Here is a 12,283-nt window from a genome sequence, read left to right as displayed (position 1 = left end):
CGTCCTATAGGGTGAAAAATACAGTATTTTTTTTCTTGCACTCCTCCTCTAAAAACTAGGTGCATCTTATGGTCAGGTGCGTCTTATGGAGCAAAAAATATGGAATATATAAAGTCAAGAGCATGAACTTAATTTCAGGCAGGTAAAGGGAGTCTGACTGGCTCTGCCTCCACTTCTTCAGGTGGCTTTGGGCACATGCACCCCAGCCCTTCTGAGGGAATGCAAACCTTGACCAAAAGAAGTTTTCCATCTTTGATTTAGCCCAAGTCATAGAGAATATGGGGCTCCACAGATGTCTCTTTTTAGTTGTGCATTCATGATGGATTTGGGCTCACAATGGTGTTGGGGCAGGTATAAGCGGTCCCGTTTTCAATGCGAACATTTTGGGGCAGGCATACTGTTTTTGTTTCCAATCTGTGCATGCTGAAGCCCTGTCAAATAGTGTACCACAAACATGCCACTTAATTTATTTAATTTTTGCCTTACTTTTGTTGTGCTATATTGCAAGAGTGCCTTTCCAAATGACAGTGATGTGATAAAATTCGCAGCCCCCAAATGCGTCAGTGGAGCCTGTATAAGCCCCACCCCTGTTCTGCCTTGTTCCAGGTCCAAAAAGACCCACACATTGGTGATTGCACGTCAGTAGAACACACCTAAAATGGTCGCCACCTGTAGATAATAGATATTACTATTATTGCATCAATGACATGTTGAAGGATACTCCCACAAAAACAAACAAACCCCAGTCTGGAGGGGTTCCGTATCTTTCTGGGGGTTTTAAGCGCTGGTACCTCACGTTTGAGAAATTTAAGCATTGCCTGGTCTATGATGCTCTACATGGCAATTTCTTTATCTACATTCCGCGGCCCTCTCTAAATTCCTCCTTTCCCCCCTCCTGGCTTCTCTGCAGACACTGGACAATATGGAATGTATACGCCGTTTCCATTCTCTCTCCATCTCCTCGGACACAACCCTGGACTCCTTTGCCTCATTTAACCCTGATGAGGTAAGCTGTCCTTTTTTTTACAGCGGAGAAAACATGTGCCGCTACATGCTAGCTGGGGCTGATAGAAGTCTTAGTCCAAAACGACTGGAGGGCACCAGGTTGGTAAAGGCTGCTGCAGGCTCTTAACCTGATCAGAGAGTATTGCAGAGAGCTCCAGGCAAACCCAGAGATGAACTGAGCAGCCATATTCCATCCTGTTTTGAGTTTCACTGGTGATTGGTCATAGATCTGTTCCGTTGTGTTGCGTGTAACTTTTTGGAAAGGAAAAAAAGCCTGCATTTAAACTATGCAATTCATGTGCGGATGAGCCTTTGGAGTCCAATTTGGAAGCAAGTTCAGGAGTGATGGATTGGGCTGATCCACTGCAAAATAAACAGACCAGACAAACTCCTGAGTCCCTAAGACAGGCTGATCCCTTCCAAACCACTAAAAGCGGTTACTTTTATTACTTAATTACTTACACAGGTTGTGACTCTGGCCATTAGGCTGGATGTTAGATTTTTAAAAAGGACTATAGAGAGATTCATGGGAGGTGAGGGAGGTGAGGTTCATCCACAACTATTGGCCGTGATACTTTCAGGTTAAGGGATGTGGGTGGCGCTGTGGTCTAAACCACTGAGCCTCTTGGGCTTGCCGATCAGAAGGTCGGCGGTTCGAATCCCCACAGCGGGGTGAGCTCCTGTTGCTCTGTCCCAGCTCCTGCCAACCTAGCAGTTCGAAAGCACACCAGTGCAAGGAGATAAATAGGTATTGCTGCAGCGGGAAGGTAAACGTTTCCGTGTGCTCTTATTTCCGTCATGGTGTCCTGTTGTGCCAGAAGCGGCTTAGTCATGCTGGCCACACAACCTGGAAAGCTGTCTGTGGACAAAGCCGGCTCCATTGGCCTAAAAGCTAGATGAGCGATGTAACCCCATAGTTGCCTTTGACTGGATCTCTTGGCAACATTTTTTTTCTTTCTCTGCCCTCTAGCCGGATGCCCTGTTGGTTAAAGGTCAGGAGCAGCAGCTCTCCAATCGCAGCATCGTGTCTCTCTCCGACTCGCACACGGAGTTCTTCGATGCCTGCGAGGTTTTCCTGTCGGCCAGCTCATCTGAGAATGAGGTTGGTGGATATAGCCATTTGTGTGGGGGGGGGGGGGCGGTCTTTAAAACAGGAATCTGTGGCCCACTAGTTGTTCCCGGGCTACAGCTTCCATCATCTGGAGGTACAAGGGTTCCCCATATAAATAAATAAAATGATTGTGGTAATTGAGAGCAAATGGTCAAAACCCATCATTTATGGTGACACACATCAACAGGTGAAATAATAACTGATCCCAGCATAATCTTCCCTGCTGCAGATTAATTGCAAGGTGTTCTTACAGGCCGTTAGGAGAGAGTGGTTGTTTCAGTAGAAAACCCACCCTTTAGCACTCAACCAGAGCAAACGTCAGTTCGGTGTTTCCGCAGATGGACGTTTGCTCTGGTTGAGCGCTAAAGAGCGGGTTTTTGTCGGGAAAGCTCTGGAGCATGAAAAATGCTTGGACACAGAGCTTTAAAGAGCAGGCTGCGCCTGGAAAAAGTGAAGGAAAGGTAAGTGTGAATACGGTCAGTGTCTCTACCTGCTGATGCCTGCAAAAATAACCAGCAACCTTTAAATAGGACTTCCTGCTTCCTGCTGTGGGAAATGGCTGCCTCCCACAATAATTTGGATTGTAATTTGATTTTTGTGTGTGCTTTTTTCCTTGATTTGGATTATGATTGGATTTGATTTGTTTTTAATGGAAAACTAATAAAAAATATTTGAAAAAAGAAAGAAAAAATAACCAGCAACAACAAGAAAATGCACAATAATTTTGCTCAATTAACGTCCTGCACATCTGAGCTCATATTCTTATGAACAACTGTTGGTGAGTGATTCATTTTTTAAAAGATAAGCCTTGGCAGCATTTCTTTTTAAAAAAGCAATGGGAATGGTAAATAAATTGGATTTAGATTTTAATCCAGCTTTTCAGATCTTGTGTCACACGCTCCATATCCGTGTAAGTTTTAAAAAAAACGAACAAAAAAAAAATAGAATTACATTTTTGTTGCTGTGTCTTCACTGTTGTTTTTTTTCTCTCTCTCTCATCCTTTTGTGAATTAGCCAGCAGCAAAGCCACTCCCCCCCGCCTAGCAGCTGCTGTCCCCCCCATCCCCCCAGTGGCCTATTCCCACCCCAGCTCCTCATATACATCTGCCCATATACATCTTTTATATCCAGTCTCTTTCTCTTCGCTCCCTCTTCCTAGTAGAAGGTCCAGGCCTAGCCCAGTTCTGCAATGTGTTCTCTTAGGCCTCTCCTCCTCCTCCTCCTGCTTTCCTACCACCTTTTCTCTTTCGGACACAACTCTAGGTGCCTGCTTCAAATTGAGAGACTCAGGAGCACTATGGTATTGAATTTCACAATCCCCTGCTTGCATGCAGCTCTTCCCATGGCTCTTGAAGGCATCTGAGGAGATGGCTGGGCTTTTCCAACTTGCTATTCCTTTGATGTCCAAGGCCTCAACTTGTGGCTTCTTTTTTCGATTGCTTTGAAGAGTTCTGTGTCACAGTCCTTACCGTCTCTGCAATGTGGACCTGGAGGATCCTGTGAAATCTTTCTCTCATCTTTGTCCTCTGTCTCTCCTTCTATCCTACACTTCACGGGAGAAGCAGCCTTTGCTTCCCACATATCCTCTCTGGCTTCCAGGTTCAGTCATTTTGCTGGGGATGAATTTCAGGGCCTCATTGCCTCTGCCCCATTTTCGCTATAGGTCCAAGGAGTAAATAAGGCTCAAGGACTTCCCAGCAGCCTCTTCCTTTAAAGTGAGGAAGCTTTGTTCCTCCAGGTGTTGCTGAACTACAATTCCCATCAGCCCCCATCAAGCATGGCCATTGAACAGAGATGATGGGAGTTGTGGTTCAGCAACATCTGCAGGGACAGAGGCTCACCACTCCTGCTTTGAAACTTGATTGGGAAGGAGAATGGAGATTGCGCTGACTAAGTTTGTGCTGTCAGTCCACCCTGACGCCATTTTCCAAAAGCACCCCTGTTGGATTTTTGCTGGGCCTTTTTATATAAGATCCGCCTCCGTCCACCTTGCCCACACAGGAAAGTTGCATTGGATTCCATGCCCCTTGCCTAAGTCCTAGCCTTTTGTCCTGCCTCTGATTCCATTTAAACTCAACCAGGCACCTCCTCCTCATCCCCCTCATTCCTCTTTCCTGGCAAACCCACCACTTCCCTTGGCCTGTGTAACCTCTGTTGCTCCTCCAGGCCACAGACGACGAGTCCTGCATCAGCGAGGTGACTAACAGCATCTTGGAGGAAGCCACAGACATCGCGGGAGGACCAGGGCGTTGTCTCAAAGGTACTTGTTCCTGGAGGTGATCAGGGTGGGTGTGCTTGCAGAGGAGGAGCTACAGAACAGAGCCGCGACTAGGGGAGGGGATAAATCAGGGGCAGGGAACCTGTGGACTACAACTCCCATCGTCCTCGACAAATGTCCTTGCTCATTGGGGCTGATGGGAGTTGTAGGCGAACAACATCTGGAGGGCACTAAAGAGCAATGAGATGGAGGTAATCCATTCTTTTAATAAATGTCGCCTGCTGTCCCCGAGTACAGTGGTACCTCTAGTTACATACTTAATTCGTTCCGGAGGTCCATTCTTAACCTGAAACTGTTCTTAACCTGAAGCACCACTTTAGCTAATGGGGTCTCCCTCTGCTGCCGTGCTGCCACCACACGATTTCTGTTCTCATCCTGAAGCAAAGTTCTTAACCCGAGGTACTATTTCTGGGTTAGCGGAGTCTGTAACCTGAAGCGTATGTAACTCGAGGTACCACTTTTTCTCAGCCACCGCTTTCTCTCTCCCTCCCTTTTCCTCCCCCCCCTCCATGGGCTGCTAAGGGTGGGTGGGGAGAGCACACAGATCCCTCTTGCCTGAGTGATCTGATCACTAGCAGAGGGGGCTTCCTCCCCCCCCCTGCTTCTTTCCCCATCTCTCCCCCCATTTTGACTCTCCCTTCCTAGCACCCTAATTTGTCTCCATCTTGCCTTCCTCCTTCCCTGTCATGCTCCTTCCCACTGTCATGAAGCGAGTCAGGGGGCTGCAAGCTTCCCACTCCTGCACTATCACAAGGTGTGCCGTTAGCTCTAGGTAAAGTAAAGGTAAAGGGACCCCTGACCACTAGGTCCAGTCGTGACTGACTCTGGGGTTGCGGCGCTCATCTCGCTTTATTGGTCGAGAGAGCCAGTGTACAGCTTCCGGGTCATGTGGCTAGCATGACTAAGCCGCTTCTGGCAAACCAGAGCAGCGCACGGAAACACCATTTACCTTCCTGCTGGAGTGGTACCTATTTATCTACTTGCGCTTTGACGTGCTTTCGAACTGCTAGGTTGGCAGGAGCAGGGACCGAGCAACAGGAGCTCACCCCGTCATGGGGATTCGAACCACCAACCTTCTGATTGGCAAATCCTAGGCTCTGTGGTTTAACCCACAGCGCCACCCGCGTCCCTTAGCTGCTAGGTTAGATGGCTTTAAAAGCGAAAGAACAAACCCTTGGAGGATTTGTGTGTGTGTGTGTGTGTGTGTGTGTGTGTGTGTGTGTCTATCCCTAACTGTTATCCACTTAGTGGAGCTTCCATATTCAGAGCCACTATACTTCTGAATATCAGAAGCTGGCATTCAGCACAGCAAGGAAAAAGTATTGCATCCTATTCTTCCTGTGACCTTCATAGAAGCATCTGACTGACTGCTGCTGGAAACAAAATGCTAGACGTTTAACATTTTTAAATTTTTTATTTATCTTAGCAGCAACATCTAGTTCAATAACACAGCAGTAAAGTTACAGATAGGTAGCCATGTTGGTCTGCCATAGTCAAAACAAAACAAATTCCTTCCAGTAGCACCTTAAAGACCAACTAAGTCAGTTCTTGGTATGAGCTTTCGTGTGCATGCACACTTCTTCAGATACACGTGTATAGTGCAGGATACATGCACACTTCTTCAGATACGTGTGCATCTGAAGAAGTGTGCATGCACACGAAAGCTCATACCAAGAACTGACTTAGTTGGTCTTTAAGGTGCTACTGGAAGGAATTTGTTTTGTTTTGACAGCAGTAAAGAAAGACAATGCAATTGAATTCAAATTAAACACGCAGAAATACAAATTTGGGTCATGTAGTTCACAAGGGTTCTTTGTGCGGAAATTGTGTATAAAATGGGCCGTGTTTGGCTTCTTTGCAGTGAGTGGGGAGCGGCCCTCAGAGTTTGGGGCTGTGCTTCTTGTAACACAGAAGCCTCATACACCCACGTCGTGGGCAAACTAGACAGAGAGGGAATATCTAAAAGTCCCTGCCTGGAGGAGACTGATTTCTGGCTCCTAATCTCAAATGCGCAGGAAGAGGTGGTGGAAGCACCGCGATGAGTCAGACAAGGAGGAGGCAAGCTCTTTGTCACGAATCACTGCAGAGACAAAACTGGGTTTTTGAATTCAGGTTTGCAAAACAGGGTGTTTTCTGGCTCTGAGGCGATGAAATGTCCCGAAGCAGGGGTTTCGTATTCCAAAGAGCCACAACAGTAAATATGTTTCTTCAGCCATCACCAGGTTTTGCCTCTCAGTTTCACAGCCAGGCGTAGGGTCTCTTTTAAGACCTGACAGGAACTGCTTCTGTCCCTCCCTACAGGCCCAGGCGCCATTCCCTGTGTTGGGGACACCTCTGAGATGAGCCTCAGCCTGCCAGTGCCTCTTCCTTTGTACCTCCCTGGGCCGGCTCCCGGGATCATCCGACGGAACTGCCTCCCGGCCTCCCACGTCCACGCCAGCGACGTCAGCGTCTGGAACATCCTCCGCAACAACATCGGCAAAGATCTCTCCAAGGTCTCCATGCCGGTTCAGCTGAACGAGCCCCTCAACACGCTGCAGCGCCTCTGCGAAGAACTTGAGTACAGTGCCCTGCTGGATGCGGCCAGCCGCAACCTGGACCCCTGTGAAAGACTGGTATATGGCCTCGCCCGCTTTATTTCCTTAACCAGGCCGCCATCTTGGAACAGGGGTTGTGTTGGTCAGGCAAGAAGGTCATCCATGTGCATCCCTTGGGGGACCAGCTCTTGGTGGGGAAAAAGAGAATTGGAGGTCACATTCCAGGCAGGCCAAATATAAAAGGCTTCAAGGCAGGCACAAATCGGGGGCAGCGACAGGTGTGGCCCAGGGAGAGTCCTGAGGGCCAGATCGAAGGCCTGCATTTGGCCTCTTTCATCCCTTTGGTCTGAATCTTCTTACTTGGCCTGAGATTGAACCCACCCCCTTTGGAAAGGCAAAGTCTGCAATAAGATTGGCAGAACATTGTCGTCCTTTCCCTTTTTTTGGGGGGGGGGGACTTTATTTATTTATTTAGACAAAGTAATAATCATAAATAAATAAGAATAAAAATGTGCACCCCACCAACAAGACCTTTCCATTGTAACTATCCAACCTCCCAAAATTTCAACACATCTTGCAATGGTTTGACCCCTTTACGTTGTAACAGTACAAATCCTACAAACACCTTCCACATCTCCTCGAAATAATTTCTCCTGCATATTTGCCGTCTTACGGCACACACCTCTCTATACCACTCTTCCATTTTATATTCTGCTTGCCCCTTCCTAGCTATCATAATTCACGCAGCTGTTGATAAATTTGTGAGCAAGTTCCTTCATAGTCTGTGAACCTTCTACACCATTGTAAATTGATAATAAGGCTACTACCTCTGGATTTTCGGTCAGCTTTAACCCAGTGATCATCCTTTCCCTTGGCCTTTACAATTGCAGTACTTTCTCAGCTGGTTATGTGTTGTCCCCCACCCCCACCTTTCTCTTCCCCTAATATTTATCTCCCTTCCCTTCCCATAGATCTGCATGGCTGCCTTCGCTGTATCGGCTTATGCCTCAACGTACTACCGTGCCGGCAGCAAGCCATTCAACCCCGTGCTTGGAGAAACGTATGAGTGTATCCGGCCAGACAAGGGCTTTCGTTTCATAAGTGAACAGGTAAGGAGCTGGAGAGAGCAGAGGGAGGGGGGCAGGCAGGCAGGCAGGGCAGTCGAGAAAGGGAAGCACTCATCCACCAAGCAATATGGCAGGTGCCTCAGGCTTACAGGTCCAGAGAGGTTGGGCGAGTGTTTCTCACGGAGTAGCGAAAGGGATCAGGACTTTGCTTTTTTAGCTTAGGAAGGAAGGAGAGGATGAATGGTGCTGAGAGAGGGGCATGGGTGGGACAAAAATAAATTAGGACTCATCCACACTCCTGCTTGTCCCCAGGGAAAACCCGCCAAATCAGAGCAAATGTCAATTGAGTTTTATCCAGATTGATGTTTGCTCCGATTTAGCACCGAAGAATGTGTTTTCCAAGGGAAAGTGGCTGGGGGAAAGGCAAAACTGCTCAGGCCCATGTCTAGAAGGAACAAGAGAAGTGGGAAACAGATTGGACCCGTGCTTTCTAGACATGCGGCAAGTGGAAGTGTGGACCAAGCCCTTTGTATCCTGGTGCTGACTCAGAATTGAAGACTTGGGGCTCCATCTTGGGCTGAGGTCCCTCAGAGGTCCTCAGTAGACAGTGCTGCCCAGTAGGCAGAGGTCACAGAGAGGGAAGGGTGAGGGCAGAAAATGCCACTTGGAATAATCATGGCACCATATGGGGTGCCGTGTTATTTCTGTTCTCGACACCAAACTGGGATGTGATCTTTTATTTTGAGGATATTTTGTGAGCATCTTTGATAGCCACTTGGGGCTATCAGGAAGGAACGCGGGTGGTGCTGTGGGTAAAACCTCAGTGCCTAGGACCTGCCGATCGCATGGTCGGCGGTTCGAATCCCCGCGGCGGGGTGAGCTCCCGTTGCTCGGACCCAGCGCCTGCCAACCTAGCAGTTCGAAAGCACCTCTGGGTGCAAGTAGATAAATAGGGACCGCTTACAAGCAGGAAGGTAAACGGCGTTCCGTGTGCTGTGCTGGCTTGCCAGATGCAGCTTGTCACGCTGGCCACGTGACCCGGAAGTGTCTGCGGACAGCGCTGGCCCCTGGCCTCTTAAGTGAGATGGGCGCACAACCCTAGAGTCTGGCAAGACTGGCCCGTACGGGCAGGGGTACCTTTACCTTTACCTTTACCTGGGGCTATCAGGAGTTGAAATAAAACCTACAGAGAGATTGTGGTTTCCATCGGCAGCAGTTCACTGGGCCCCGGATTTTTCAATTGAATTTTTATTTGCCAGGCACTTCCTTCAAGGAACATACAAGTGCCCACCCCGTTTTTATCCTCATAAGAATCCTGTGAGGTAACTTATGCCAGGTGTTTAGGCCCACCTAAGGCCTAAGGCTGCATACATATTACCAGCTTAATACGCAGCTAGTTTTTTCTTTCTTCCTCAATTTAGATCCATGCTGGTTTGGGGGCGGAGGGCGGGAATGCATCCTAACGCAGAATTTCCTCAGAAACTCAAGGATAAATATGGATTGTGGCTATCATCGTGTGTACGGTCCTTCTTAAACCTACGATGGGAGCACATTGGATGCAGAGTATACAGGTGTGGGTACACAAATTAAATCTGTTGCTCTGGATGTTTAATGTGCAATCCAGAGAACATTTGTATTCCTTAAATCCTGTTAAACCACAAACCCTAATTTAAGAGTGCTGTCATGACCTGAATTTCCACCAATTTCTCTGAAATTTAAGTGGGCAGAAAGAAAGAAAAAACAGTTCCTTTTTTTGGAAATGGCACACTTTTTGAAGGTGCCCACCCCTGAAACGCCGATGGCTTATTATCTTCCTCCTGCCCCCCCCCCCAACTGCAGGTCTGCCACCATCCTCCTGTTTCGGCTTGCCACGCAGAGTCTGACAACTTCGTATTCTGGCAAGGTGAGGCTTCAAGGTAAAAGCAAATACATGCCTGGAAGGAGTGTGCAGGGGGAAAAGAAAATAGCACCCAGGAGCTCTCTTTGGGGGTGGGGAGAAAGTGTGTGCTTTGTTTATTGGGTCAAAAAGACCATTCCAGGTTGTCAACAGAGTTCCGTCCCAAATCAGATTTTAAAACATTTGGGGGGTCAGCTCTTGAACATGAAAGAGTGTTTTCTGAGCATGTGTCCCTTCCTCACTGACAAACAAAAGCATGTGTGGGGAACCTGTGACCCTCCTTATTTTGCTGAACTACATCTTGGCCCTGCTTAATAGGGGATTATGGCTGTTGTAGTTCAGGAAGATCTGGAGGGCTGAAGGTTCCCCACACATGGACTCAAGCAAAAACCTCTTTGCATTTGACAATAGGAGGCCAAAGTCAACTTGCAGATACCATTGGCCATAGCATTGGATTCTTTTTCCTTCCTTCCTTCCTTCCTTCTTTCTTTCTTTCTTTCTTTCTTTCTTTCTTTCTTTCTTTCTCTCTCTCTCTCTCTCTCTCTCTCTCTCTCTTTCTCTCTCTCTCTCTCTCTCTCTCTCTCTCTCTTCCTTAGAACAGTGTTTCCCAAACTTGGGTGTCCATCTGTTTTTCAGACTACATCTCCCATCATCCATAGCTAGCAGGACCAGTGGTCGGGGATGATGGGAATTGTAGTTCAAAAAAAGCTGAAGACCCAAGTTTGGGAAACACTGTCCTAGAAGAATGCCTTTAGAGTAGGCTCATAATCTGTGCTGCAGTCACCACCCCACTTCACAATTTGGTTTACCTCCCAAAGACATAATTAGTGTGACCTCACTTTTCATATTTCTCTCTCTCTATCCCCCCCCCCCCAATATTTTGTTTTGCTTAGACATGAAGTGGAAAAATAAATTCTGGGGCAAATCCTTGGAGATAATCCCGGTGGGTACAGTGAACGTCCATCTTCCCAGGTGAGTCGCCCATCCTGTTTCCTGCCCCTTTGATCCTTGGTGGATTTCCCACCCACCTCCAGACCCTGGATCCCCCTTTCTTTCTTTCTCCCAACGAAAGGTTTGGGGATCACTACGAATGGAACAAGGTGACTTCCTGCATCCACAATATCTTGAGTGGGCAGCGCTGGATCGAGCACTACGGCGAGGTGCTGATCCGGAACACGAGAGACAGCACCTACCACTGCAAGATCACCTTCTGCAAGGTAGGTTCTGACCTGGGGCTGTTTTGTCTGTGTTCTTCCCTCACCCCGCTGCTCCTTCTGATCTGTGCTTGCCCCTTCCTCTGGTACCTTCAAATCCCGCCCCTCTTGGCTCTGAACCCAGCCTCTGGCATCTGAATTTGAACAGTCAAAGCTGTTATACTAAGTCAGGCACACTTGCCCATCCCAGCTCAGTCTTGTCTACATTTGGACTGGCAATGATTTCATGGGGTTTGGGGCGTTGGTCTTTCTCAGCCAAACCTGGATACACCCAGGATTGAACATGGGACCTTCTGATTGCAAGGCAGGTGCTCTGCCAAGGAGCTATGGCCCTGCCCTCTGGTGCCTCTCCCTCTTTCCTGGCACACCTTGTGGTACCTGGGTTCTTCCCCTTGGACTGCCTCACCCCTGCCACATAGTGTCTTCATTCTGCACTCCTCACTCCATCTTTTTTGAGCTTTCAGTCTCTTTCCCCCTTGTCTCCCCGCCCCCTGTGCCTGTTACTGGAGATTCTTCACCCTGCGACAGCATTCAGAGATCACTTTAAACCTTGGTTAACCTTAACCATGGTTTAAAGATGAACAGGCAGCTTGATGGTGCATATGGCAAAGATAACAGCTGCTTCACTCCTTCTGCTGCCACATTGCTGAGATTTAACCTATGGTTTGGCTTAGCATTAGTTTTGAACTGGGGCTTCTGGTTTGTTTCCTCCAAACAAACTGTGAGCATTAAACTAAATAAGAAAACCTTGGTTGTTTGAAGAGAAACAAATAATGAGCCCAGGTTTGTAAGTGATGCTAATCCAAACCATAGCTTGGCTGTTGGCACTGCAGAAGCGGGGAAGGTTCAAAGTGGCCGCAATTTGCATCTATGCAGCAGAATGCTGCATGTTCCACCTTTAAACCATGGTTAAGCTTAACCATAGGACACGGGTGGCGCTGTGGGTTAAACCACTGAGCCTAGGGCTTGCCAATCAGAAGGTCGGTGGTTCGAATCCCCGCAATGGGGTGAGCTCCCGTTGCTCTGTCCCTGCTCCTGCCAACCTAGCAGTTCGAAAGCACGTCAAAGTGCAAGTAGATAAATAGGTACCGCTCCAGTGGGAAGGTAAATGGCGTTTCCATGCGCTGCTCTGGTTTGCCAGAAGTGGCTTAGTCATGCTGGCCACATGACCCGG

At 48.1% G+C, this 12,283-nt stretch overlaps 1 protein-coding gene across 4 annotated transcripts in view; it reads left to right on the top strand.

The window, feature by feature from the left end:
• OSBPL7 (oxysterol binding protein like 7) overlaps positions 1-12,283 on the top strand; it is a 34,627-nt gene that overhangs the window by 19,030 nt on the left and 3,314 nt on the right. For all 4 annotated transcript variants that reach the window (XR_014150688.1, XM_081837717.1, XM_081837719.1 and 1 more), the window contains exons 12-19: positions 911-1,006; positions 1,976-2,107; positions 4,283-4,376; positions 6,696-7,009; positions 7,903-8,040; positions 9,838-9,901; positions 10,789-10,867; positions 10,968-11,112. Coding sequence is in view for 3 of the 4 variants with exons in the window: in XM_081837717.1 (XP_081693843.1) it covers positions 911-1,006; positions 1,976-2,107; positions 4,283-4,376; positions 6,696-7,009; positions 7,903-8,040; positions 9,838-9,901; positions 10,789-10,867; positions 10,968-11,112 (1,062 nt within the window). In the remaining variant the exon portion in view is untranslated. The remainder of the gene's footprint in view (positions 1-910; positions 1,007-1,975; positions 2,108-4,282; positions 4,377-6,695; positions 7,010-7,902; positions 8,041-9,837; positions 9,902-10,788; positions 10,868-10,967; positions 11,113-12,283) is intronic.

The sequence above is a fragment of the Podarcis erhardii genome, assembly GCF_964252035.2.
Source record: "Podarcis erhardii genome assembly, chromosome: 13".
In the NCBI taxonomy this organism is placed as follows: domain Eukaryota; kingdom Metazoa; phylum Chordata; class Lepidosauria; order Squamata; family Lacertidae; genus Podarcis; species Podarcis erhardii.
Note: the sequence above shows the minus strand (reverse complement) of the source record. Positions and strands in the feature narration are given on the sequence as shown.